This window comes from Tauraco erythrolophus, chromosome 2 (assembly GCF_009769465.1).
Source record: "Tauraco erythrolophus isolate bTauEry1 chromosome 2, bTauEry1.pri, whole genome shotgun sequence".
NCBI lineage: Eukaryota > Metazoa > Chordata > Aves > Musophagiformes > Musophagidae > Tauraco > Tauraco erythrolophus.
Genome location: NC_141466.1, coordinates 37,665,265 through 37,687,532, shown reverse-complemented (window position 1 = coordinate 37,687,532; position 22,268 = coordinate 37,665,265). Strand labels below are relative to the sequence as shown.

Below are 22,268 nucleotides of genomic sequence, written 5' to 3'. Positions count from 1 at the left end.
TCCAATCACCTGAGCACGCTTTCCCGCTCGCCGGCGGCCCCGCCTGCCCACGCGGCGAGGGCACGGCTCCGCCTCACGGCGCCGTGGAACGGGCGGCCGCGGCGGGGCGCGCCGTCCCGCTGCTGCCGCCGCTCAGGAGCAGGCGGCTCCGCCCCTCCCGTCCCCGAGCGGGCGAGACGCGGCGGCGTGCCCGCCTCCCGCTTCCGGCTCCGCTCGCCGGCGGCCCGGCCGGCGCTGCCACCCCGGGAGGGCGCCATGTTGCTGCGCAGCGGCTGGCGCCGCCTGGCGCTACCCCCGGCGCCGCGCCCCGGGTACCGCCGGGCGGGCAGCGAGGCCGGGGCGGCGGCGACACCGCGCTACGAAGTGGTGGTGATCGGTGGGGGCCATGCGGGGACGGAGGCGGCGGCAGCGGCCGCTCGCGGCGGGGCCCGCACGCTGCTGCTCACGCACAAGATCGACACCATCGGTACCCGCCGCAGGGGGGGGCGGTCGGGCCGGGTCAGGGCCAGGCTTGGCCGCGGGCCGGGGGAAGGTAGCGCGGGGAGCCCGCCCGGCCTCCGGCTGCCGCCCGGGCCAGGCCCGCTTCCCGCGGGTCGCCCCGTGGGCTTAGCGGCCCCGAGCCGGGGAGGATGCAGGAGCTCGGGGCGGCGGTGGTGAGGCGTGTCCGTGTGTCCCCTCCGCAGGGGAGATGTCCTGCAACCCCTCCTTCGGCGGCATCGGCAAGGGGCACCTCATGAGAGAGGTGGACGCCCTGGACGGGCTGTGCGGCCGCGTCTGCGACCGCTCCGGCGTCCACTACAAAGTGCTGAACCGCTGCAAGGGCCCGGCCGTGTGGGGCCTGCGCGCCCAGATCGACCGCCGCCGCTACAAGGAGCACATGCAGGTGAGAGAGGGCCGGGGCCGGCGCCGGCCGGGGCCGAGCCTCCCCGCTTCCCTCCCGCAGGGACTGCACGGGTTAAACTCGGCTTTGTGCGGAGGTGGGACGCTGCCTGCCGGCGCTGCGGGCTGGGCCGGGCGCTCCGAGCCCCCGCCGAGGCGGAGGGGTTCGAGAGCATCGGCCTGGGGACGGGAGCGCGAGTGCGAGCGGCCCCCGGGTGTAGGCTGTTTAAGGGTACGCTGGCCCTTATACCCTTATCGTATACGTTATCGTTATACCCGTAACGTGTATAGCGATAGCTACATACACAGTCTGGTGAAAACGGAGGCTGCTGTTAAAGCTACTGACTCGTTTAAAAAGATGGGTTTATTTCCAAGGATTTGTGTGTGTGCGAGTGCACGGGAGTATTTGGATGCATTCCTCAAATCTGAAGTATTAGGGTAAACTACAGAGGATGATGGGAGGAGGCGTGTTGGTTTTTTCGTATTTTCCTATCAAACCCAGATACCTTTCTGTTTGGCACTTTAATGCAGTGTAAGTTACTGAAACTCAACATAGTTTAGAAAGTTCTCTACCATTTTATATATATAGGTGAGGCTTCGTGACCAAATAGTTTCTTTTGAGCTTAAACTCTATGAATGAAAAATTCTGCTTGGTAGATCAGGATAGTACAGTAACCAAGTGTCTGCCAAGTGACCTGGTAAGAATGGAAAAGGGAAGAGGTTAATAGATGTTTTGGAAATCGGCAGGGTTTGGGACTGCCCACATATCTCAGAACTTCCTAGATTTTTGCAGTAACTCCTTTCACGACAGAAAGAAATCCTTAACACACCACTGTTGACAGTTCGTGAGGCATCTGTGGAGGACCTTCTCTTGACAGAGCCAGAACCAGACCATCCTGGGAAATGCCAAGTCGCAGGAGTCGTCCTAGGTATGTGCTAGTAACTCAGTAAGCACCTTCAGCTACTCTACACTAAGAGCAGCCTTTGGGGTAAACATTTCTGATTCATCAGTGAGAAAATTGAATTAGCTGATAGAGGTGATTTAGGCTGAGTGTGAACTGAACTAGGTTAATATGTGTAATACAATGAAAAGCATACCTGGATTGACAGGATATTGGGAGGTTACATAAGTTTGATTTTCTTCAGGCTAATGATACTGATTTCCATGCTACGTTTTGAGATTTTATTTGGTAAATGGCGTATGCTGCCAACAGTGTTACAGGGCAGTGGTGTCCTGTTACTAGTGGACTCATGCCTTATTATCCCTTCCTGTTCTAGTAAACAAGCTTTCCAAAATAAAGGCCTGGATAGGAATTTTTCCCAGGAGTGCGTTTTCTGTGTTAAGGGGTAACATGCTTAGGAAGAAGAAAAACATAGTAATAGCTACATGCTGCTTATTGCGGTTGTTACTGTTAATGCTTTTAGTGTTGAAATGCTGATTTTGTTAAATAATAAAAGATGGATAAACCCTCAGTGAACAGTGTTAGTCTAGTTTTAGAGAGAAGCACCAGAGTACCAGGACTTTGTTGATACTAAAATATGTGCATCTCTGAAAACTTTTTTGTTTCAGGGGATGGGAGCACAGTACACGCTGGGAGTGTTATCCTGACCACCGGTACGTTTCTGAGGGGCATGGTCCTCATCGGACTGGAGATGCACCCAGCTGGGCGGCTTGGAGACCAGCCGGCCATCGGGCTGGCTCAGACTCTGGAGAAACTGGGATTTGCTGTGGGCAGGCTGAAGACTGGGACGCCGCCCCGACTTGCCAAAGATACAATTGACTTCAGCGGTCTGGATGAACATGCAGCTGACAATCCTCCAGTGCCATTCAGCTTCCTCAGCGAGGCTGTGTGGATCAAGGTGGGATATAGCACATATCAAATGCACGTAGAGCCAGGTAGCAAGTGTGGGAGATAGGCAGCGGTTCCAGGAATGTGGTGCTCAGAATCAGCCAGGGAGTTGATGGCTGGGAAGGGGAGCTGGGCTGTGTTTGTGCTAGAGGTTTTAGGTTTCTGAGGACTCTCAATGAAAAGGAAGAAAAACCTTGTTTTGTTTTTTGTCTCACTTCTTTCTCAACTTGAGAACCAAACTTTCTTTACTTTTAGAATGAGAATTGCATGAAATACAATATAATTAGCAATATTCTCCATGTACTGGTTACATGGGTGGTTTACAAAATACTTCCAGGATTTGTGATGTTTTGTTTGTTACCTCAGCTCTAGAATAAGAGATTGCAATGTTGAAAATAGAGATCATTAATAGTACTGTCTAGGAAAGAGAGAGGACGGAGTTATCCACAGATCTCAGAGGTGGCATGTTAACAGTAACTTAAAAGCAGAAGATACTCAGTTTTCTAAATAGAGTCTTGGAAAACGGATGGTAATCTCACATAATGTAGTTAAACAGCACAGAATTAAATGTCAGGAGTTAATTTGCCCCAGAGCATATAGAAATCGAGTGACTCATTACAATCATCGTGGAGGTGAAAGTAATATCTCTTGAAGTGTTTGGTATGTGTAAGAAAGGTTTTAAGGAGTTATGGTGCAACATTGTCACTGTTTTGAATGTGACTCTGTTGACTGTTTTTAAGTAAAAATCAGTGAAATACTATAAATCATGTGTTTTTTTCCAAACCTTCAATTTTCCATGTTAATTGCAGAGTTTTCAGAGATTTCTTTTTTTTTTTCTTCACCAAACTCTTAATTGGCTGTTAGCTGTAGGGTCACCATTTACTCCTCTTACTTCAGAGCTTGGAATTCCTGTGATTAATTTGAATGCTGTGATATAATGTGTTGCTTTAATAGGAATATTGATCCTGTGATTAGGAATACAGTATACAGAATAGAACTTGAATTCTGGACTCTCGAGTTCTGATCTGCTTTTGGATATGTTGCTGAAGCTCTCTGATCGCTTGTGTTCTGCCTGTACAGAGGGTATGACAGCACTACCTGTCTCTCTAGGAGAGCCAGCTGTCATGGAGAAGCCCTTGGAGGTCGTCAGAGTTGTTCAGTAAGAGTACGGTGTTGTGACTGGATTAATTTAAAGCGAGCTTTGGCCTCTTTCAGCCAGAAGATCAGCTGTCATGTTACCTGACTCGCACTACGCTGAAAGCCCAGCAAATTATCCGTGATAACCTCCACCTGAACAACCATATAAAGGAGACAACAAGGGGCCCACGGTAAGGATGTGGCATCATGCAGGGCTCTCAATGGCACAAGCTGACAGTGTGTCTGAAACTGTGGGTCTTCCCTACTTTGCCTCTGGAAAGTTACCTTTTCTCTCTGTGAGGTGGTGTTTATGGCCATTTACTGTTGCAGGTACTGTCCCTCTCTTGAATCAAAAGTTCTGCGCTTCCCAAACCGAGCACATCAGGTGTGGCTGGAGCCTGAAGGGTTGGAGTCCAATGTCATTTACCCCCAAGGTGTGTCGATGACGCTGCCAGCTGAGCTCCAGGAGCAGGTGATCAAATCCATCCCAGGCTTGGAAAAGCTAAGATGTTACAGCCAGGTGAGGAGGAGGAGGGTGAACAGTTTTAAATGTTTGTCACATTGGTTACCAGTTAATAAACCCCACGTTTTGTTTAGAGCATAGCAAAATGAAGGAAATATGAAACAAAATTCATTCTGGGATGCAGAGAATTTTCCTTGGTTGGTTTTAAATCGTAAATAGAAGTTGATAACCGAACACTGATTGCCTGTGCTGATAAATAGGAACCGTCAAAATCCCTCCCATAAGACCTGTCTTCTTGTTTCTCATAGGCTATGGGGTGCAGTATGATTTTTTGGATCCCCGTCAACTGACTGCTTCTCTTGAGTCTCGTCTCGTTCAGCGCCTCTTCTTTGCAGGCCAGATAAATGGCACTACAGGCTATGAAGAAGCTGCAGCCCAGGTGGGTGAATCCGATCGTGTGTACTCAGTGCTCAGAAAGGGATATCGCCTTGGCATTTGTCTGTGATACGCAGTCTTGTTTGGCCCATCTTGTCCTGATGAGATGTTCTTAACTTTTGTTGCTCACCCTGATTCCAGACTTGCCCAGATATTTTTACTTGCAGTAAAATAGTACCTGCAATTTCTGTTACTGACATTGCAGTAACAAAAGTAATCGGAAGCAGTGTCGAATGTGCCTGCGTGGAGACTGTGCAATGAGTATAATCAGGAACATGGGAATTGTCTCTAGTCACGTCAGCAGGGGCCAGGGAGCCCTTCAGGCAGTCGTAGTATTGCAAGACAGAAACCGCCTAGATTACTAGCACAGACTGTTGACATTTGACACATGAGTCTTTGGAGGCAGATGTGTTGATATTTTAACCATGAACAGACTCATAAATGTTTCTTGTTTTGTTTTCTGACTGCCCAGGGTGTCATTGCTGGGATCAACGCTTGCCTGCGGGTTCATGGCAAGCCTCCTTTCATTGTCAGTCGCACCGAAGGCTACATTGGCGTCCTGATCGATGACCTTACCACTCTGGGCACCAACGAGCCATACCGGATGTTCACCAGCCGCGTGGAGTTCCGCATGTCCCTCCGGCCTGACAATGCTGATGCCAGGCTCACCCTCAGAGGTATCTGCTTATGCTGGCCCTTGCAGTGAGCAGCCCTGCCTGGTTTTAGACCTTTGTCTCACACACCATCTGTCTCGGCAGGTTTTGAGGAAGCTGGGTGTGTGTCACAGCACCGATACAAACGAGCAGTTAAGATGAAGGCTGCTTTAGAGGATGGAATTGCAACACTAAAATCCCTTCAGTTCAGCATATCCAAATGGTCCCAGTTAATACCAGAAGTCGCCATCAGTAGCAGTCGAAGGTCACCTCTCAGGTAAAGGTTACAGCTGAAGCTTTGTGGTCTGACCTATGCTTGCTTTAGCACATCTGGCTAGTGGTTTCACAGCATTTGTCCATCCTTCCTGAAGCTGTCAGTACTCCCAGATGCCAGCTTTATCACCTTCAGGGAACAGACATCTGATCTTTGCCCATGGAATAAGTGCGACATTGGTGGTTTTACTATGCCATATTTCACGGTACTGACACAGGCTCCCAAAGTAAGGGGGTGCTCCACAGGCCCACTCAGTTCTTGCCATGCTTGTTGAGAGTGTCACCAAGAGGTGACAGTTTTGAAGTGGATTGCTGCTTTGCTGAAAGCTCAATAAAGCAGCGACTGATTTCAAGCTAGTGTCAGATGGTAGCTGTTCTTGTACACAGAGGCCCTTGCTTCCCTTCCTCATCCTTTATCTCTCCTTATCTTGTCTGTTGTTTTAATTCAGTGACTAAAACCTCGCTGACACAGTATATGTGAAAGGTTCCCCTTGATGTCCTTACCTTGTCCCTATCTGGCTCTTCGTTTTTCATAAAGAGCCCCTCTGAGAGCTGAACTGCTCTTCTGTGTGCTGAGAGGAGTTCATAGGGAGGTGAGCTTGGCTCTGCAGTTGTTCTGGTTTATGCTGACATCTTGACAAGTTTGAGCTGAGAATAGCTGTAAATTTGCCTTATGCAAGTGACTCCTTCCTCCCATAAAAACTCTTAACTGTTGTTCTCCACAGTGCCTTTGACATCCTTCAATATCCAGAGGCCAACATAGAGGTTCTGGCAAGGGCTATCCCAGAGCCCCTGGGAAAGCTTGTTCAATGGAGAGGACTGGCAGAGAGACTGAAAATAGAAGGTAAAAGAGTGGTGATCTCTTACTGGGATCTGGGTATGTTTTTTTCTGTAAGGGAAGACCAAATCCATTCATCCCAGTGTGTTTCATGTTGCTGCTTAGTGAAATGAAACACCGTTATCAGAGCATGCACCTTTTACCATAGACCACAGCCCTATTCAAGCACCTGTGTTTCACTTTGTGGGGTGAGATCAATTATTTATTTTTCCCTCCTTACTGCTCTGTCAAGTAGACCATTCTTTCCTGGGGTGGAAGGAAAAGCAACCCGTGTATCTTAATTTCTGTAACAAATTAAAGCATATGACTTCTTCCAAAGTAGTGATGTGAATTAGGCTCTTTAGTCCTTGAGGCTGGAAACTTCCTCAGGAGCTTTTGACTGTCTCAGTGGAATTGCTTGTTCTGCTTCCAAGAATTCCTGCAAGTGACCTCTTTCACATGAACATCTATATCTAGTCTTCTTGTTTCCCTGGTCTTCCATCACAGCTGCTTACGAATGGTGTGTAGTCAATCAACAGCAGGAAATAGAAGAAGTGCGTCGTGATGAAGCCCTCCGACTGCCAGAGGACCTAGATTACTTTGCCATTGATGCATCGCTCTCAGCAGAGGTGCGGGAGAAACTGGACTCTAACCGTCCCCAGACGGTAAGATATTGGGCCATGGCAAGGTTGAGCAGCATTGAAATCCCTTCTGTGTCTTCTCAAGGGATATGGGGAGTGAGGAGGATCGGGGAAGGAATACCCACAGGGTCTGATCTCATTTCTCACCATCTCCAGCGTGTAGATTTGTTCTTGGTTAACTTGATCCTGTTTCCACATGCAGATTGGTGCAGTCAGCCGCATCCCTGGCATTACACCAGCTGCTATCGTTAACCTGCTAAGATTTGTGAAAACCAATCACCAGAAGACAGAGAAGCTGAAAGCTTTACCTCAGAGTGGCAAGTATTTAGCAGGGAAAATGCACTCAGAGAAAGGAATGTCCCAAAGACAGGTTTCAACAGATTTTTGTGAAGAGGAGCCAGAGAGTACTCTTGTTAAAACACCTTTGTAGAGAAGTGTACCCCTCCTGCCAGAGTACGTGGCAAGATCACCTGTGTTCACGAGCCTCTTCGCAGATAAAGCTGATGCTGGCTGGATCCAAAGCAGTTCCAGTGTCCTGTGGCATTGTCATTGAGTGGAACAAAGATGACGAATGCGCAAACGTCAAGTAAAAGCTCAGGAACCTAAAGGCAGCCTGTGATTTTGCCAATCCAAATGAAAAGACAGAGGAAGTATTTTTAAAATTCCACTCATTTGGAAAATGTCGGATGGTCAAAATCTGTTCTGAAGCATCTTGGAAAGGACGGTGTTTTGCACTTCTGAAATGAGGAAGAGATGTTACTATGCTAAACCCACGGCAGCACAAGAGGATTTGAGCTGGAAAGCGTGCTCTGTGGACTTTAGTACTCGTGTTCGTAGCTGTGCAGAGACTGCGCGTGGTCTGGTGTTTTAATGTGATGTCAGCCAATAGGAGACACTTGGTTGTGAAAACGTGTGCCACAGGAATATTTAAACTTACATAGGAGACATTGAATGTAAACACTGCGTCCTGGACTTTTTTTTTCTCCTTCAAAATAAATAAAGCTTTCTTGAAACTCGCTGAAGAACTTGGTTGTCACTTAACTTAGAGCCTTGGCAATTCACTGGGTCACAGTTCATGCGGGTAAGGTGGGGTGAGATTTGCTACCGGGCTGCTGAAGGCAGCTGGAGTGAGACTCGCTGCCTAGGCCAGGGTGCTGAGGAAGGTGGGGGGAAGGTCAGTACCTGCTTCAGGAGCCCCAGCTCCGGGCAGCATGGTGGCTGACAGAGTGATGTGCTGGGAGTCAGGGGGCGGGTGGCTGGGGAGCAGGGCCAGGGTTTTCTCATTGGCGTTGATCCTGCAAGTGACAGTGATACAACAAGGTCTGAATGAGATACACTTTGGACAGTTGATCTGTCATGCACCATCAAGAATCAATAAATTCAAGCTGTTGATGGGCACCTGCTTAATCCTTACCTGACTTTGACTGCAGTCTCTGATGATAGTCTCGTTTCTGAACATCCTCTGAGTTGATCAGGCAAACCGGCTTGGAAACAAGTTTTGTTGCAGTTAAATCATAGAATCATTTAGGTTGGAAAAGACCCTTAAGATCATCGAGTCCAGCCGTAAACCATGTATATAGAGTTATCATTTTGAAATTATGACCCTGGACTTTGCTCTGTCTTACTTGCTCTGGGTGAGTGATTCCTTTCCTGTCCAGAGAAAGGAGACTGAGCAAACAATTTTTGTGACAGAGGCCCTGTCGTGCAGCAGGAGGATGGACAGAGCTTACAGCTTGCTTTGGGCCATCATCTGCTTGCCTGAAAGCATCTCCCTGTCACCAGCTGTTGGCTTCTAGAGAACCGCTTTAGACACATGATCTGTAGGTCAGTTCATGTCAGAGTGGCTCAGAAAAGCTAATGTGAAGCAGCAGAGCTTCTGATCCAGAAAGTTTCGTGCTTTCTTCACTGCATTATCTTTGCATTGTGTTTGTTTCGATGTAACTATGCCTCTGAAAACTTGGATATAGTTTTTGCAGACCAGGAAGGAAGCCCTATTGACACCTTCATCCTCCTCCTTTTAAGCAGTTTCTGCAATTTCAAAACTGCATTTCCTAGTTCTTGTCAGCAGTCATTGGACGGGAAGATACTGCTTCCAATGATGTGTGTCTTGAAAGGCAAGCCCCTTGCGCCCTGCTGCAAAAGCAAATGCTTTTTCCTCGGCTTTCTGTGCTACAAAGGCCTTTGTTACACCAGCGTAAGGCAAAGGCTGATTCCAGTGAGCTGGGCTGCACCGGTGTCGAAGAACAGAAGGAGCAGGCTTCTGCTTTTCTTACTTTTAGCAGTTTAATAATGCACAGCCATGATCTAAGAGTTAGAAAGTGGAGGAGAGAGTTGCTAACTCCCAAGGAAACTGAAGTCAGAAGTGTGTGGAAGTGTTGCTTTCCAGCAGACCTCTTTCAACAACTCCTCTCTCTAGATATTCAGCATGAAGTGGGTCTTTGGCCACTGGTGAGCTCCCTTGTAAAGACAGAGTGTCCTCTGTTCACAGATGTGGCTTAATGATGTCCGTATTTGCTGAAATGGAAAACCTGGCATGCGCACAAGCCTGAGGACTGGCTGTTCCTCCGGTTTTAGTTTTACATATTTCGGGCTTGCCACAACATCTTGTGCTTGTTGAACGGTTCTTGTTTGAGAAGACTTTTAGCACGAGAAGAAATCATAGCGACAAGTAGTTTTATTCATTTTGTTAAGAAAATCAAGCACAGGAAGGCTAAATAATCTGCTCTAAGGAGTGTGGGCAGATAGGATGCAGACATCATGCTATCTGCTTTCTAACTCCACTGGGGATTTGTTACAAGGTCCAAGGTTTGGTTTTTACATGAAGACCAAGTGAGCTTAGACCCTCACAGGTCCTGTGGTCTCGCTGAGGCCGACAGGATGGGAAGGGCAGAACCAGAGGAGCCTGACTTAAACATGGGCGTCTGCTTGCTTTTCCTTGGCTGTGTGGTAATGAATTGCGCTTTGTCCTCCTGTAATCCTTACTGTGACCAAGAGAGCAGGGAGGGTAGGATGCCTGGTGAGGTTGCCTGACTCCTTGCACATACCAAGGGTCTGTGTGTTCTCTGTTTCAGTGTGAGTCTCTTTTTTCCCTCCTGCAGAATACAAGCCTGGTGATCAGCAATTTTCCCAAAGCCAAATTTTCTCAGATCTCTACTGTTCTATCTAGTACCAGATCTTGAAGACAACCGTTGTCTTCCTTTCCTATCTTAGATTTTTCATTTTATACAGAACTTGGACTGCCCAATTTCTTCATCTTTTCTTTATTTCTGCCAGGAAGATGACAGCAAGAGAAAAATGGGAACACGTTTTACACTAGGAGACACTAAAAGCTGTCACAACCCAATCTTTGGTGGTCTCAGTGCTGCTGGAATGCTCGCAATGGTGCAGCAGTGGCTTTGCTAAACAGCTTGCCTTGGTTCCCCACTTTGCTGGCCCTTGTGAGCACAGATGTGTGTCCTAGTTGAGCATTGCCCTTGCACTTCGGTGAGTAATGATCTTCCCTTGCAGTTATTTTAGATGCTCAGGTGTTCATCAGCTTTGATGCCTGTGCCTCCCAGGTTGTGCTCCTCCACTCAGTGACAAGTATCTGAAGACCCCATTTAGTGGATGCAGGAGGAATCTGCTGTCCCTGAGGAGCTGCTGTTTCCACCGGGGCGGTGCTCTCTGTGCTTCACCCCAAACCATGGCCTGTGGTGCTCAGAGTCCTTCCACGTGCTTGTTTCCGTCTCTTGCCATGGCTTCACAGGGCCAGTGAGAACTGAAGTGTGTCATTCCCCTTTTGTGCTGAAAGTTAGTGGTGGCCTGAGCATTCATCTGGGAGATGGGAGACTTGCTCTGAAGTTGCATTTACAAAACGGGCAGAGAAAAAGGGAATTAATCCTTGATCTATTGTTTTAACAACAGAGATGCTTTAGGGAAGCAAAACCGTGCTTTTGTCTCTTGTCTACTATGGCGTAGGCTTAATTCTGCATGTGTAACTTGGAGAGAGGAGACAGCTGTGGATTCCCACCAGAGGCTCTCTGACTCCATAGTCACCATCGTGTAGTCACCACACACACAGCCTGGGCCTTGACCCCTGTGCTGAGGAGTGCAGTGGTGGCACATCTTCTAGCCTGAAAGCCGGAGGCTGCAACTTCTTCACCTCTTGGCAGACTTAATTCTAGATGTTTTGACAACCTGTAATGTCCCCTTGGGGTGCTCTGCTGTGAACCACAGGCTTGAGCATGTCCTCGTCCTCAGCTTCTCCATCCATGTCCCTTCAGAGTTAGTGCCCTCTGTGGCAGTGTGTCTGCAGAGCCACTGCAAACAGGATGCAGACGGCTCCGCGGGGGACCAGGGCTTGGCAAAGGCCAGCGGAGACGGGAGACACATGACACGAAGGGGTTCATGTCTAGCATCAGCTGCAGCTCCCAGCACAAGCCCCAGGAGACACATTTTCAGGCACCGCTGGGGACCGATAAGCACACACTGTTCTCCTTCTAAGTGACTTAGCGCTTGATGTGGTTAGTTGAAGATCAGGCACCGAGCCAGGTGGGAAACATGCTCACTTGCACAGGGCAGCAAGAAGAGGGGAGAGCTGACAACGGGCTCACAACCAGTCCTCTCGGTTGCAATTTTACGTGGCTTAACTTGAAAATTGCCACCTGTGACCAGGTGGTGGCTCGTGTCACAGGCATAAGGGATTTTCAGAGTCACAAGTGGAAAGGCTGCTGTGGCTGGTGCTGCTGAGCTGACCGCTGCAGGGAGGTTTCATCCTTGTCCTGCTGCGCCTCGCGGGACTTTGGCTGGGTGGCCGTGGGCTGGCTCGGTGACGCTGACCCAGAGCGGGGCTGGCTGACAGTGGTGGGTGTCAGGCATGAGCTGGAAGCGGCTCTACCAGACCTGGAGCAGCCACGTCGCATGCCGTCATCTCAGTTCTCCTTGGCTGCACCACGATGGTGGGAATCCCGGGGATTCGTGCCCAGAAATGAGTTGCAGGAATTACCCTGGTGAGGAAGTGACTGTGGCAGCGCAGGGCAAGGCCCCTCCGCTCTCCTTCGGGGTTGCGCTTTCCTTTCCCATGGTCCCTGTGCATCCTCTTCTTCTCTGGAATTAGAGCACTGCCGTCCATAAAAGCACTTTAGCAGCAGACTACGTAATGCTACTTATTATTACTAGACATAACAGTCAAGTAGGAGCAAACCTATAATTACATTTAAATTCATCTACTCTCTTTTCTTCTCTGAGAAAGGCTCTTTAGGGGCTTGTTTTACACAGAGACAACTCAACACCAAACAGGTCTGTGTTTCTTTCTCCAAAATACCCATGCCCTGTTAGCAGAGCCACAGTCCATCTTATAAAACTAAGTATTTACTGAATATTTAACGATAATAAAAATATCTATATTATATTATTTAGTTAGTTATATAAAAAATACATAAATATGTATTTAGTCATTCGTGGTTTTTTCCCCTATTTACTAAGGAATTAGCTTAGAATCCAGATTCAAAACAGGAACTGCAGGCTTTTAAGAAGTCTGGCAACTGCAGTAATTAAAACCAAAAGAAAGTATGCACATTATGTATATATATATACACACACATATGTCAAAGAAAAAAAAATGGGAGTTTTGCTTAAGATGGACCCAGGTGGCTGCACATCAGTAGAACCTGAAGTTTTCTTTTCAATTTTAGCCCTACCTGCAATAAAACCCCTCTGGGGCGGGGGGGAAGGTGCTCTTGCCTTTCCCTCTCTGTGTGGGTTTGGGATGGGGCTACCTTGCCAGCCAGCAGGCTGCACTGAGCCCTGCGGAGGGAAAAAACGGGCTCCGCTGTGGCTCTTCCCTTTTGTGTTGAATAATCCAGATTTTACTGAGCTGAAAGGGAAAAAGTGACCGTGACTGCCACTGGCAGGGCAGGCGGAGCCCCGAGTTAGAGGTGAGCTGGCTCTGGCTATTTCCAGTGACTGCATAATATGAAAAAAATAGCGTATTAACTCATGGATTTGTGTTTGTGCTGATCTCGGACAATCAAGCTACTGCACTGCTTCGCTCAGGAGAGCCAGGAGAAAGCCCTAGTGAGGTACATCAGGACACCGAGGGCAAACCTATTGCTACAGCACCCTTGACAGTGTGTGTTTGGCCCACGAGGGGTGTTTCATTGACGAAAGCTTAAATACTTTCAAGTTGGTGTTTTTGAAAGGTTTTTTAAAGGAAGAAATAAACAAAACCTGCACAAATTCGGAGGTGTTCAGCCCCACCGTCTCCCCGCTCATAGGCTGGAGACGCCCATAGGGAAATCACGCTCCCATTCATCTCCATGTTTCCTCAGTACTTCATCCAGCAGCTTTTGAGAAAAATACGTGTTTAACTGCCACCTTACCAGTGCAGAGAAGCTCGCAGATTTGAATTAAGTCGGGTAAATATTAAACATAAAGGATTAAAGAATATAGATTAAAACCAGGGGAGTTGCATTTTTGATCCAGATCAAAACACAACATTGAATCCTTCAGCACCAACGAGGAAAAAGATATCCCCACATAGTACACAGTTTAATTTGGTTTTACATTGTTTTATTTTGAGAAAATCTAAAATTTAAAATATGCATTTAGAGAAACAATCAGTAATTTGTCAGTTTGTCAATACCTTTCAAAATATATTGAGCCAGCTACAATCAGCATGTGAATTAGTCTTTCAATTCCAGTAAAATTAACTGCTCCAGTTACTAGCCTAGCACAAGCTGGTCTGAGATACAACTGAAAAACCCTGGGGCAGTAGCCTTAGCAGAGCCCCTTTTATTCCAGTCTAAAATACTCACCCAGGGAAACCAAACTGAGCAAGAAGTTACCTAGCTACAACCACTATGATTGCGCTGTTTTCCTACACAGACCAGGCTTTGCTGTATCCGAGTCTCTGCACACCCCACCACATAGATTTTTGGAATATTTCTGTGTACTAAAAGCCCTCCGGACTCCCAAAGCATGCATCAACTAGTAAGGAAATTATGTTTGTCTTTCAGCTCCCCACTGCCACCTTCAGCAATAAAACTCAAAACAGATTAAATAAGGCCAATATTCTGGCCAGTCTGCCTTCAGCTAGCTCCATCACCACGGCATTATGTTTTCACACTTCTGTATAAACATCACCAGTATTACAGGACAGTATGGAAAGAGTTAAGGACAGCTGTCAAAGGTGCTTAAAGAAATAAGCAGTCAGAAGACAAATGCAGTTCTCAGCTATTAACATTTATTAAAAGTTTGACCAAAGTAGTTTTATTCCCAAATTTTGTTTACAAAAGTCTAACAATTTCCCCAGGTAGTCAAAGATTAATAAAAGAACTGAGATGGCATTGCGTTAGTGCATAGAAAGCAAAACTGGGCTACAATAGTAGAAAAAAAAAAATTAACAAAAATCAGCGTTTGTGTAAAACTGAGGTTTAAAATACTTGAAAGCAATTGCTAGTATCGCAGGCAGAGCACTCACAAACGTCCGTTTTTACTGCGTACCATGTAAATTTGTTAGCTGCAATACTGTCTGTTCTCTAAGCTTCAGCTTTTTCCCCCCCTCCCCCCCTCCTAGAGAGGCAGAACCACCCCCCCCACCAACTATGACTCCCGCACCTGATCAGCTGGGCAATTTTAACACGAAACATCTTCCCAGCAGCTTTTGCAGTTGCCACGCTGTAGTTCCTCTGATCTATGCACAGCTGATGAGAGGAAAACGGCCTCTGGAAAGAGCTGCACCACCTGCCTTTAGTCCCTGCCCCTCCTTCAGCCTCCACTGCTGGGGATCAGGGACACTTCCAGCACCTGATGCTATTTCAAACCTCATTTTGCCTTAAGGCCTTAGTTTACTGGCCTTATTACATGCCAGTTTCCAAACTGTAACAAAGGAAGCGCTCCCAGCTGAAGACCACACTGCACAGAGAGGGCAGAGGAACTGCAGAGAGCCGGGGTGTCGCACACCCAGGCCACCACCGGCTGAACCAAACATCCTGCACCTGCACAGCAACGCCCAAGAAATCCAACACATCGCTGCTCTGAGGGTGCAGTCCGTGCCAAAGCCGTTTTTATTTTCATCCAAATTAGAACTCTGCACTTTGCTAAACCAGTTTGACCAAAGTCTCTTGGGAAAAAAAAAAAGGCAGCGGTTTAAAGAAAAGCATGCAAGGATCTGGCAAGATACTTCAGCTTTATTGTGGCAACAGTGCATCTGTCTCAATTTTGAAGTTACCTACTTCCTGGCACCTTGGGGATACTAACAAACCTTCAGGATTTCAGAATCATGAGATTCCTTTACCAAATTCCGTAGTCTTCTAGAGACTGAAGTGCTCTAGCCCTCGCTGCCACTGTACTCGGTACATCTATACCTTCAAACACAGTGTATAACGCTCCGAGGTTTTACTGCAGTTAAGACACAGAAGGTGAGCAGAAAAGAGAGAAAAGGTCCAACTCAAAGCAAAGAGCATGAAAACAAGTTAACAGCAGTTTCAGGATTATCCAAGCATATCCAAGCAGTACAGATATGTTAATGAGTTCCTGCAGAGCAAGCACATAGCTGAAGAAGGAAAGGAAAATAAACGAGAGAAATATAGCTGTTAGAACAAACATACTGGTGTCACAGAACAATAACCCTTCAAAGATACTGAATTCTTGTTCAACTTGCATGGGGATGCTGTGGGGAAACTGTGTTAAAGGTTAATAAAACAGCTGCACCATTATGCAAGCCAGACCTATTATCCATTAACTGCTTGTCTCCATTTACCAATTCGAAGCAAGATTTTTTGTTCTGGAATCTGCATTGATTACAGCTGGCATTTCTTACAGCCCAAAATGCTTTACTGGGACTATTTATCCAGTAATTAATTGTAACCTTTTAGACTAGTTACCCAGTTCCACTTCATCTGACTGTCCGATCCAAATCTTCAATCCCATTGTTAAAAAGACAGCAAGCAGAGTCCAGCCATGACTTCTGGTGCTGACACAGCAGCGCGCATTTATCACTTCACTCTGGGAAACACACCAGGATGTCTCCAAGCAGAAATTCTAGAGACATCCTTGACTCAGAAGTTCAAAAATTCAAAACCACCATGCAGGACAGGTACAAACACCATCCTGTTGGGAGTCAGTGGAAATTTCTGCTGTTTTTTCCCTCACTTTTATTCTTGAAATAAAAGCTAAGCAAGATGCTATAAATGGGTCATTCAGCAATTGCCCAATGGGCAGTTTAGCTGTTTTATGTCTCACTATATATTAGAAAACATTTAGACAGAAGTGTTTAATCTTGAAAGATCTAGACAAGAGTTAATCGGTTCCCCAGAAAAAAAATGTCTCTGCTAGCAATTAGAAAAAAATCTGTGTACAAGTCTTATGGGAAACCCAACGCTTGATTCTTTGTTAATGCTTTTTCAAGGTTAAATGTCTTGTTTACACTATTTCTTCCCGATCTAAAGATTTCTTATGTTTACTCAGTGCATCACACAATGCACCAAAATAACGTTAACTGTTACCAGACATTTGTGCTATCCAATCTAGAAACCACCTTTTAAGAAAGCACCAGAGAAATAATTTTTTTTAAGGCTTAGATGAGTTAAAACTAAACCTGCAGCTGATTTTTTCTCTACTCTTCAACAAACAACAAATTTTGAGTATTTGCTTTGCAACTTCTGAACATACTCAAGTAACACTGATGCTTTCTGATCCCACCAGGGACTGTATATAGTTTTTTCTATGAACTTAACGTTAACCCAAAGAACACAGAGACATAGCATTGAACTTTTGCTTTAATGGTCTCAAATTCTGTGACAGATTTTTGGTCAAGTTTCCATTTTAAAAAATTTATCGATTTTAAAGACTAATAACTTAAACTGCCACGAAACAAATGGTCCACAAACATTCCTTTCCTTCTGAAGCTTTTACGATGCATTGTAATCATTAACCAGTCTTTTACTATTAAACTTAAATGGCCAATTGAGACAAACAGTTCTGAGACCGTTCTTCCACCACTGATTAAGACTGAGGTGGCAGCTGATGTACAGAATTTTCATTTAGCCTTCTGGGCCTTCTGGGCAGACTTTGTGACCTTGCCGGCTCCTCCAGCCTTCTTGTCAACTGCCTTGATGACACCAACAGCAACCGTCTGCCTCATGTCACGCACAGCAAAACGACCTGGAAACAAAAACATGTTTTATGGTTTCTGTCGAGGGCTACAAACCCACAAGCACTAAGTTATCCACACAGCAGCAACACACAACTTAGGGTTAAACAGGCGAATACCACTCTAGGACAGCAAAACGCTGGAGACTGGCACACAGAGACATAATTTAGAGTGTAGCCCTGTACCGCTGAAATTTTGGTTCCACTTCAAAGCCTCTATTGAAACCACAGTTACAACACCATTTTACAGAACACACTACACATCCCAATACTGGAGGAGCACCTTTTCCAGAGACCAGTATTAACACGTTTTAAGAGATGCCTTACCAAGAGGAGGGTAGTCAGAGAAGCTCTCGACACACATGGGTTTGCCAGGGATCATATCAACGATGGCAGCATCTCCAGATTTCAGGAATTTGGGGCCATCCTCCAGCTTCTTGCCAGAACGGCGATCAATCTTCTCTTTGAGCTCAGCAAATTTGCACGCGATGTGAGCAGTATGGCAATCCAGCACAGGGGCATAACCAGCGCTGATTTGGCCAGGGTGGTTCAGGATAATAACCTAGAAAACCAAGAAAGCCAAGTTAACTCTGAGATAATACTGATGTGTCTTACAGAGCCATGGCTTTCATGTGATTAGCTTCAAGCAAATACATCTCAAGAACACAAGTCTATGTCACTTTAGAGCTTAGCTTTCACAATAGAGAACTACATTTCAAACAGCTGCAAAAAATTACCTGTGCGGTGAAGCCAGCAGCTTCCATTGGAGGATCATTCTTGCTGTCACCAGCAACATTGCCACGGCGAACATCTTTCACAGACACGTTCTTAACATTGAAGCCAACATTATCACCAGGCAGAGCTTCGCTCAAGGCTTCATGGTGCATCTCAACAGATTTCACTTCAGTTGTAACGTTGACAGGGGCAAACGTAACCACCATGCCTGGCTTCAGAACACCAGTTTCCACACGGCCAACTGGTACAGTACCAATGCCTGCAAGAGAGAAGCAACATTAGTAATTCAGCTCAATGAATATATGCTCTTATAGAAAAAAAAAACACTCAAACCCACTATTCTGTAGTTTCCACTTGAAAAAACAGCTCCCAAGGCAAACAACTGCATTTCTGTCCCACACAAGAGCAGATGCTGGCAAGCAGGAAGCATTATAGAGAACACATACCGCCAATCTTGTAGACATCTTGAAGAGGCAGACGCAGAGGTTTGTCAGTTGGACGAGTTGGTGGAAGGATACAGTCCAAAGCTTCAAGGAGGGTGGTTCCGCTGGCATTGCCATCCTTTCGGGTAACCTTCCACCCCTTGAACCAGGGCATCTGTAACGAAAACAAGCCCAGGTGTAAACTGTCTGCCAAGTGTAATGGCACAAGGCTTCAAAAGATTGAGCGCTGTATCTTAGTATTATCTCAGTATGCTATTGTAGAGTAAGAATTTGTGAAGTGCTGGGATTTGATTTTTCACCTCCAAACATAACTACTGAAAAACATGTGCGTTTTACTATTACCTAATTTATCTCAATAATCCTCCCAGTTTCATTTCTTAATACAAACAAATGTCAAACCTACGTTAGAGCTCGGCTCCAACATGTTGTCTCCGTTCCAACCAGAAATTGGCACAAAAGCTACAGTGTCTGGGTTGTAGCCAATTTTCTTGATGTAAGTGCTGACTTCTTTGACAATCTCTTCGTATCTCTTCTGGCTGTAAGGTGGCTCAGTGGAATCCATCTTGTTGACACCAACAATCAGCTGTTTTACACCCAGGGTGTAAGCCAGAAGGGCATGCTCACGGGTTTGCCCGTTCTTGGAAATACCAGCCTCAAATTCACCAACACCAGCAGCAACAATCAGGACAGCACAATCAGCCTTTGAAAACAAAGGAAAAAACTCTCATTATAGCACTTGCACATGTGTCAAGGTATTAGGGGAACCCTCCAACCAACCAAGGAACAACCCGCCTGAACTCCCAAATTCCTTAGTTCTATTTACATACCTGAGAAGTTCCAGTAATCATGTTCTTAATGAAGTCTCTGTGTCCAGGAGCATCAATGATGGTGACGTAGTATTTGCTTGTTTCAAATTTCCACAGGGAAATATCAATAGTAATACCACGCTCCCGTTCAGCTTTCAGCTTGTCCAAGACCCAGGCATACTTGAAGGAACCTTTGCCCATCTACAGATTTAAAAAAAAAAAAGCCAATTTTTTTTTTTTTTAAAGAATGATATATATTTGCATTTGCTTCAGAAGGATCACACACTGGCTAAAGAGTAATCTAAGAATAGCTAGTGGTTTAATACTTGAAAGACATTGCTGCTTGTAAAATAAGCAACAAGATACGGTTGGCACTACTAGCGAGAGATGCCGACAGTTTTCTGTTATTTAACCTGTTGACAGTTTAGCCCTCTTGACAGCTTGTTAATTACAGTAACACATCTTTACAACAGATCTCTTGAGCCTAAGCCCTACTATCAAGTGTCCTCTACAAATTTAAGTTCTCCCACTAATGCAATCCCTGCAATAATCAACATTTTAACTGTCGCTCAGCCCAACATTCACTACGTTTCATTCTGTGATGTGCTTATTAAGACCTATGCTGTTATTACAGTAAAAAAAATTATCATCAGTAAGACCTTCTACAAATTCAAACACCAAAATCCATACTTTTCTTATTTTCAAAATTAAGCCTTATCAGAGCAACTTCTTTAGTTTTATCCTCAACTGAAGATCCTCAGCTTTGCACGTATGCAAAGACTGAAGCTGGGAACAATTATGATTCCAGACATAGAATCATAGAATTGTTTGGGTCTCGACTACCTTTCTTTTCCCTCGTTCTACACTCCACAATTTGAGCTTCGCCAAATAACATAATGGCGGATTCAACATTTGAGTTCAACTACGGGGACAGTTGCAACCTAACTGCCGCCCTGTGGCCGCAGAACACTTATGCACTTGTTCAGCTACTGGGACGGCTTCGACCAAACCGCCTCCCTGTGGCCACCAAACAGTTTGCAACTTAAGTTTTCTGACTCTCTCTCTACATTCCCGCACCCCGACATTCTGCTGGACGTCACAAGCCCACACACCTCAGCAGCCTCCTTCTCGAACTTCTCGATGGTCCTCTTGTCAATGCCACCGCATTTGTAGATGAGGTGGCCGGTGGTGGTGGACTTGCCAGAATCGACGTGGCCGATGACGACGATGTTGATGTGGGTCTTCTCCTTTCCCATTTTGGATGTTCGTCAAGATCTTTCTTTCGGCAAAAGAGAATCGGCACCTGCGAGGTTCCCAGAGAAACACGCGTTACGTCTCCAGTGCGAACGCCCACCCCAGCGCCGCCGGGAGGGGAGCAGCGGGCCGCCGCCGCCGGCCATGGCGCCTCCGCGTGCGGGGCGGCCGCGTAGGCCCGGCCGGGATGGAGGCCACGGCCCCGCCCCACCGGGGGAGGGGAGGGGCGGAGCGGGCGGGCGGGCGCCGGCCGGGAGCCCCCGCGGAGCGCCCCTCGCGTCGCCCCCTCCGGGCTCGAGTTACCCCCGGCGGCCGGGGAGCGGGGCGGCGGCGCGGCGGGGCCGACGGGCAGCGCGGAGGGCGGGGCCGGCCCGCTCCTTTGTGTGACTCACCCCGCCCGGGCCGCCGCGTCCTCCATTTTGTGGCGCTCGCGGCAGGCAGGAAAGGCGAGCGGCCATTTTTCTCGCTCGTGCCCCATCCCACCCCACCCCCACCGCGGCCCAGGCGGCGCCCGACCGGCCCCCACGGCGGCCGACGGGCCGCGCCGCCGCCCGTCCCGTCGCGACGGGCCACCCGCCACCTGCGCGGCAGGGGGCAGCTGGCCGGGCGCCTCCTGCCCCACGCCGGCACAGTCACGCCGCTCCCCGGTCTCCAGCCCAGAGGCGGGAGTGGAATCGAGAAGGACGACGCGTCGCCACCTCCCCAGCGTGCGCTCTCCCTCCCCCACCCCCCCCAGCCCCCGCCTCACAGCGCACCGTTTCGCGGCGGCGGCAGCGGCGCCCGGTCCCGGCGCATCGCCAGACCCCCCCGGGGTACGCGGGCCCCGGCCCTGCCCCTCCCCGGCCTGCCCCACGCGGACGCGCCTCACCTCAGCGGTGGCGGCAAACCCGTAGCGAAAAAGACCGACGGCGTGAACGCCGCCCCTTATATACACCGCCGCCAAGGGGCGGGGCCTGAGGGACACGTCACCATTCCCGGCGGCCCCGCGGCCCCGCCCGGGCGGCCGCGCGTGCGGAGGGCGCCTCACCCCTTCCCCCCCCCCCCCCCCCCCCCGCGCCGGGCTCCCCCGGTGGAGTCGGCGCGGCCGGGGACCGCGACGGCTCCGGCCCCTGCGGGGCCGTTTCTTTTCCCGCCTCTACGGGGAGCCTCCCTTGGGGAGCGGGCAGCGGTCACCCATCGCCCGCGGGTAGCGGGGCCGGGCGGCCGGCTCCTCCGTTCCTCCGGGCCCGCGGTGCGCCGGTGGGGCGGTGTGCGGGGCCGTGCTGGCGGAGCGGGAGAAGGGAGAGGTGACTCCGTCCAGCGCAGGGGCAGAAAGCGGCCGAGGGGAACCGACGGGAGTAGGCTGCCTTCCGCGTGGCGAAGCGGCGCGGCCCTGAGCGCTCGGTCGGCCCCGGCCGCCCCTGCGAGGACGGGCGGCGCACCGGCCGGGGGGGGGGGACGGGGAGGAGAAAGCGTCGCACGTTGCACCGTAGCCCGGTCCAGGGGGATGCAGCAGCTAAAGAAAGTCCCCGGGGAATAGCCCCAGGCAAATTAGTTGCGTTTCTTATTAGGGACTCAAAAGAGCTCAATCGGTGAGATCAGAAACGCGCCGACTACCCCGCGTTCGTCACTCGCTTGAGATGATGGAATGCAAGAGCCCCCCCCAACTCCTTATGCTGCAAGTCTCCCAGAAACAGAGGTGGGGAGGGAGGGAGACAGCAGGAATTTCAGGAAGCTTATTACACCAGAATAAGAAACAGTATAGGTTTGTG

The 22,268-nt window shown here is 48.4% G+C and overlaps 2 protein-coding genes across 2 annotated transcripts; one reads left to right on the top strand and one right to left on the bottom strand.

The window, feature by feature from the left end:
* Positions 1-255: 255 nt before the first annotated feature.
* On the top strand, positions 256-8,147 carry MTO1 (mitochondrial tRNA translation optimization 1). Its single transcript, XM_086631351.1, is given in 13 exon segments — positions 256-466; positions 684-883; positions 1,691-1,808; positions 2,450-2,739; positions 3,945-4,057; positions 4,197-4,366; positions 4,369-4,386; positions 4,638-4,768; positions 5,237-5,441; positions 5,523-5,694; positions 6,416-6,534; positions 7,015-7,172; positions 7,351-8,147. Coding segments are annotated over 13 exon segments (2,133 nt in total). The 3' UTR covers positions 7,579-8,147.
* An 8,741-nt stretch (positions 8,148-16,888) lies between these two features.
* EEF1A1 (eukaryotic translation elongation factor 1 alpha 1) lies at positions 16,889-21,419 on the bottom strand. The gene is made up of 8 exons (XM_086631350.1): positions 21,386-21,419; positions 20,376-20,566; positions 19,285-19,464; positions 18,861-19,157; positions 18,461-18,611; positions 18,017-18,273; positions 17,607-17,841; positions 16,889-17,291 (listed from the first exon to the last, which is right to left on the bottom strand). Exons 2-8 carry the CDS (start codon positions 20,517-20,519, stop codon positions 17,167-17,169), a joined length of 1,389 nt encoding a protein of 462 aa, XP_086487476.1. The 5' UTR covers positions 20,520-20,566; positions 21,386-21,419; the 3' UTR covers positions 16,889-17,166.
* Positions 21,420-22,268: the final 849 nt, after the last annotated feature.

What these genes read in the sequence shown, in the direction of transcription:
- EEF1A1 (XM_086631350.1), bottom strand. Translation starts at nt 20,519, where the DNA reads ATGGGAAAGGAGAAGACCCACATCAACATCGTCGTCATCGGCCACGTC. An exon ending in TCGAGAAGGAGGCTGCTGAG is followed by an intron (nt 19,465 to 20,375) that starts GTGTGTGGGCTT and finishes TTAAATCTGTAG; the next exon opens with ATGGGCAAAGGTTCCTTCAA. An exon ending in CTGCTGGCTTCACCGCACAG is followed by an intron (nt 17,842 to 18,016) that starts GTAATTTTTTGC and finishes TTGGTTTTCTAG; the next exon opens with GTTATTATCCTGAACCACCC.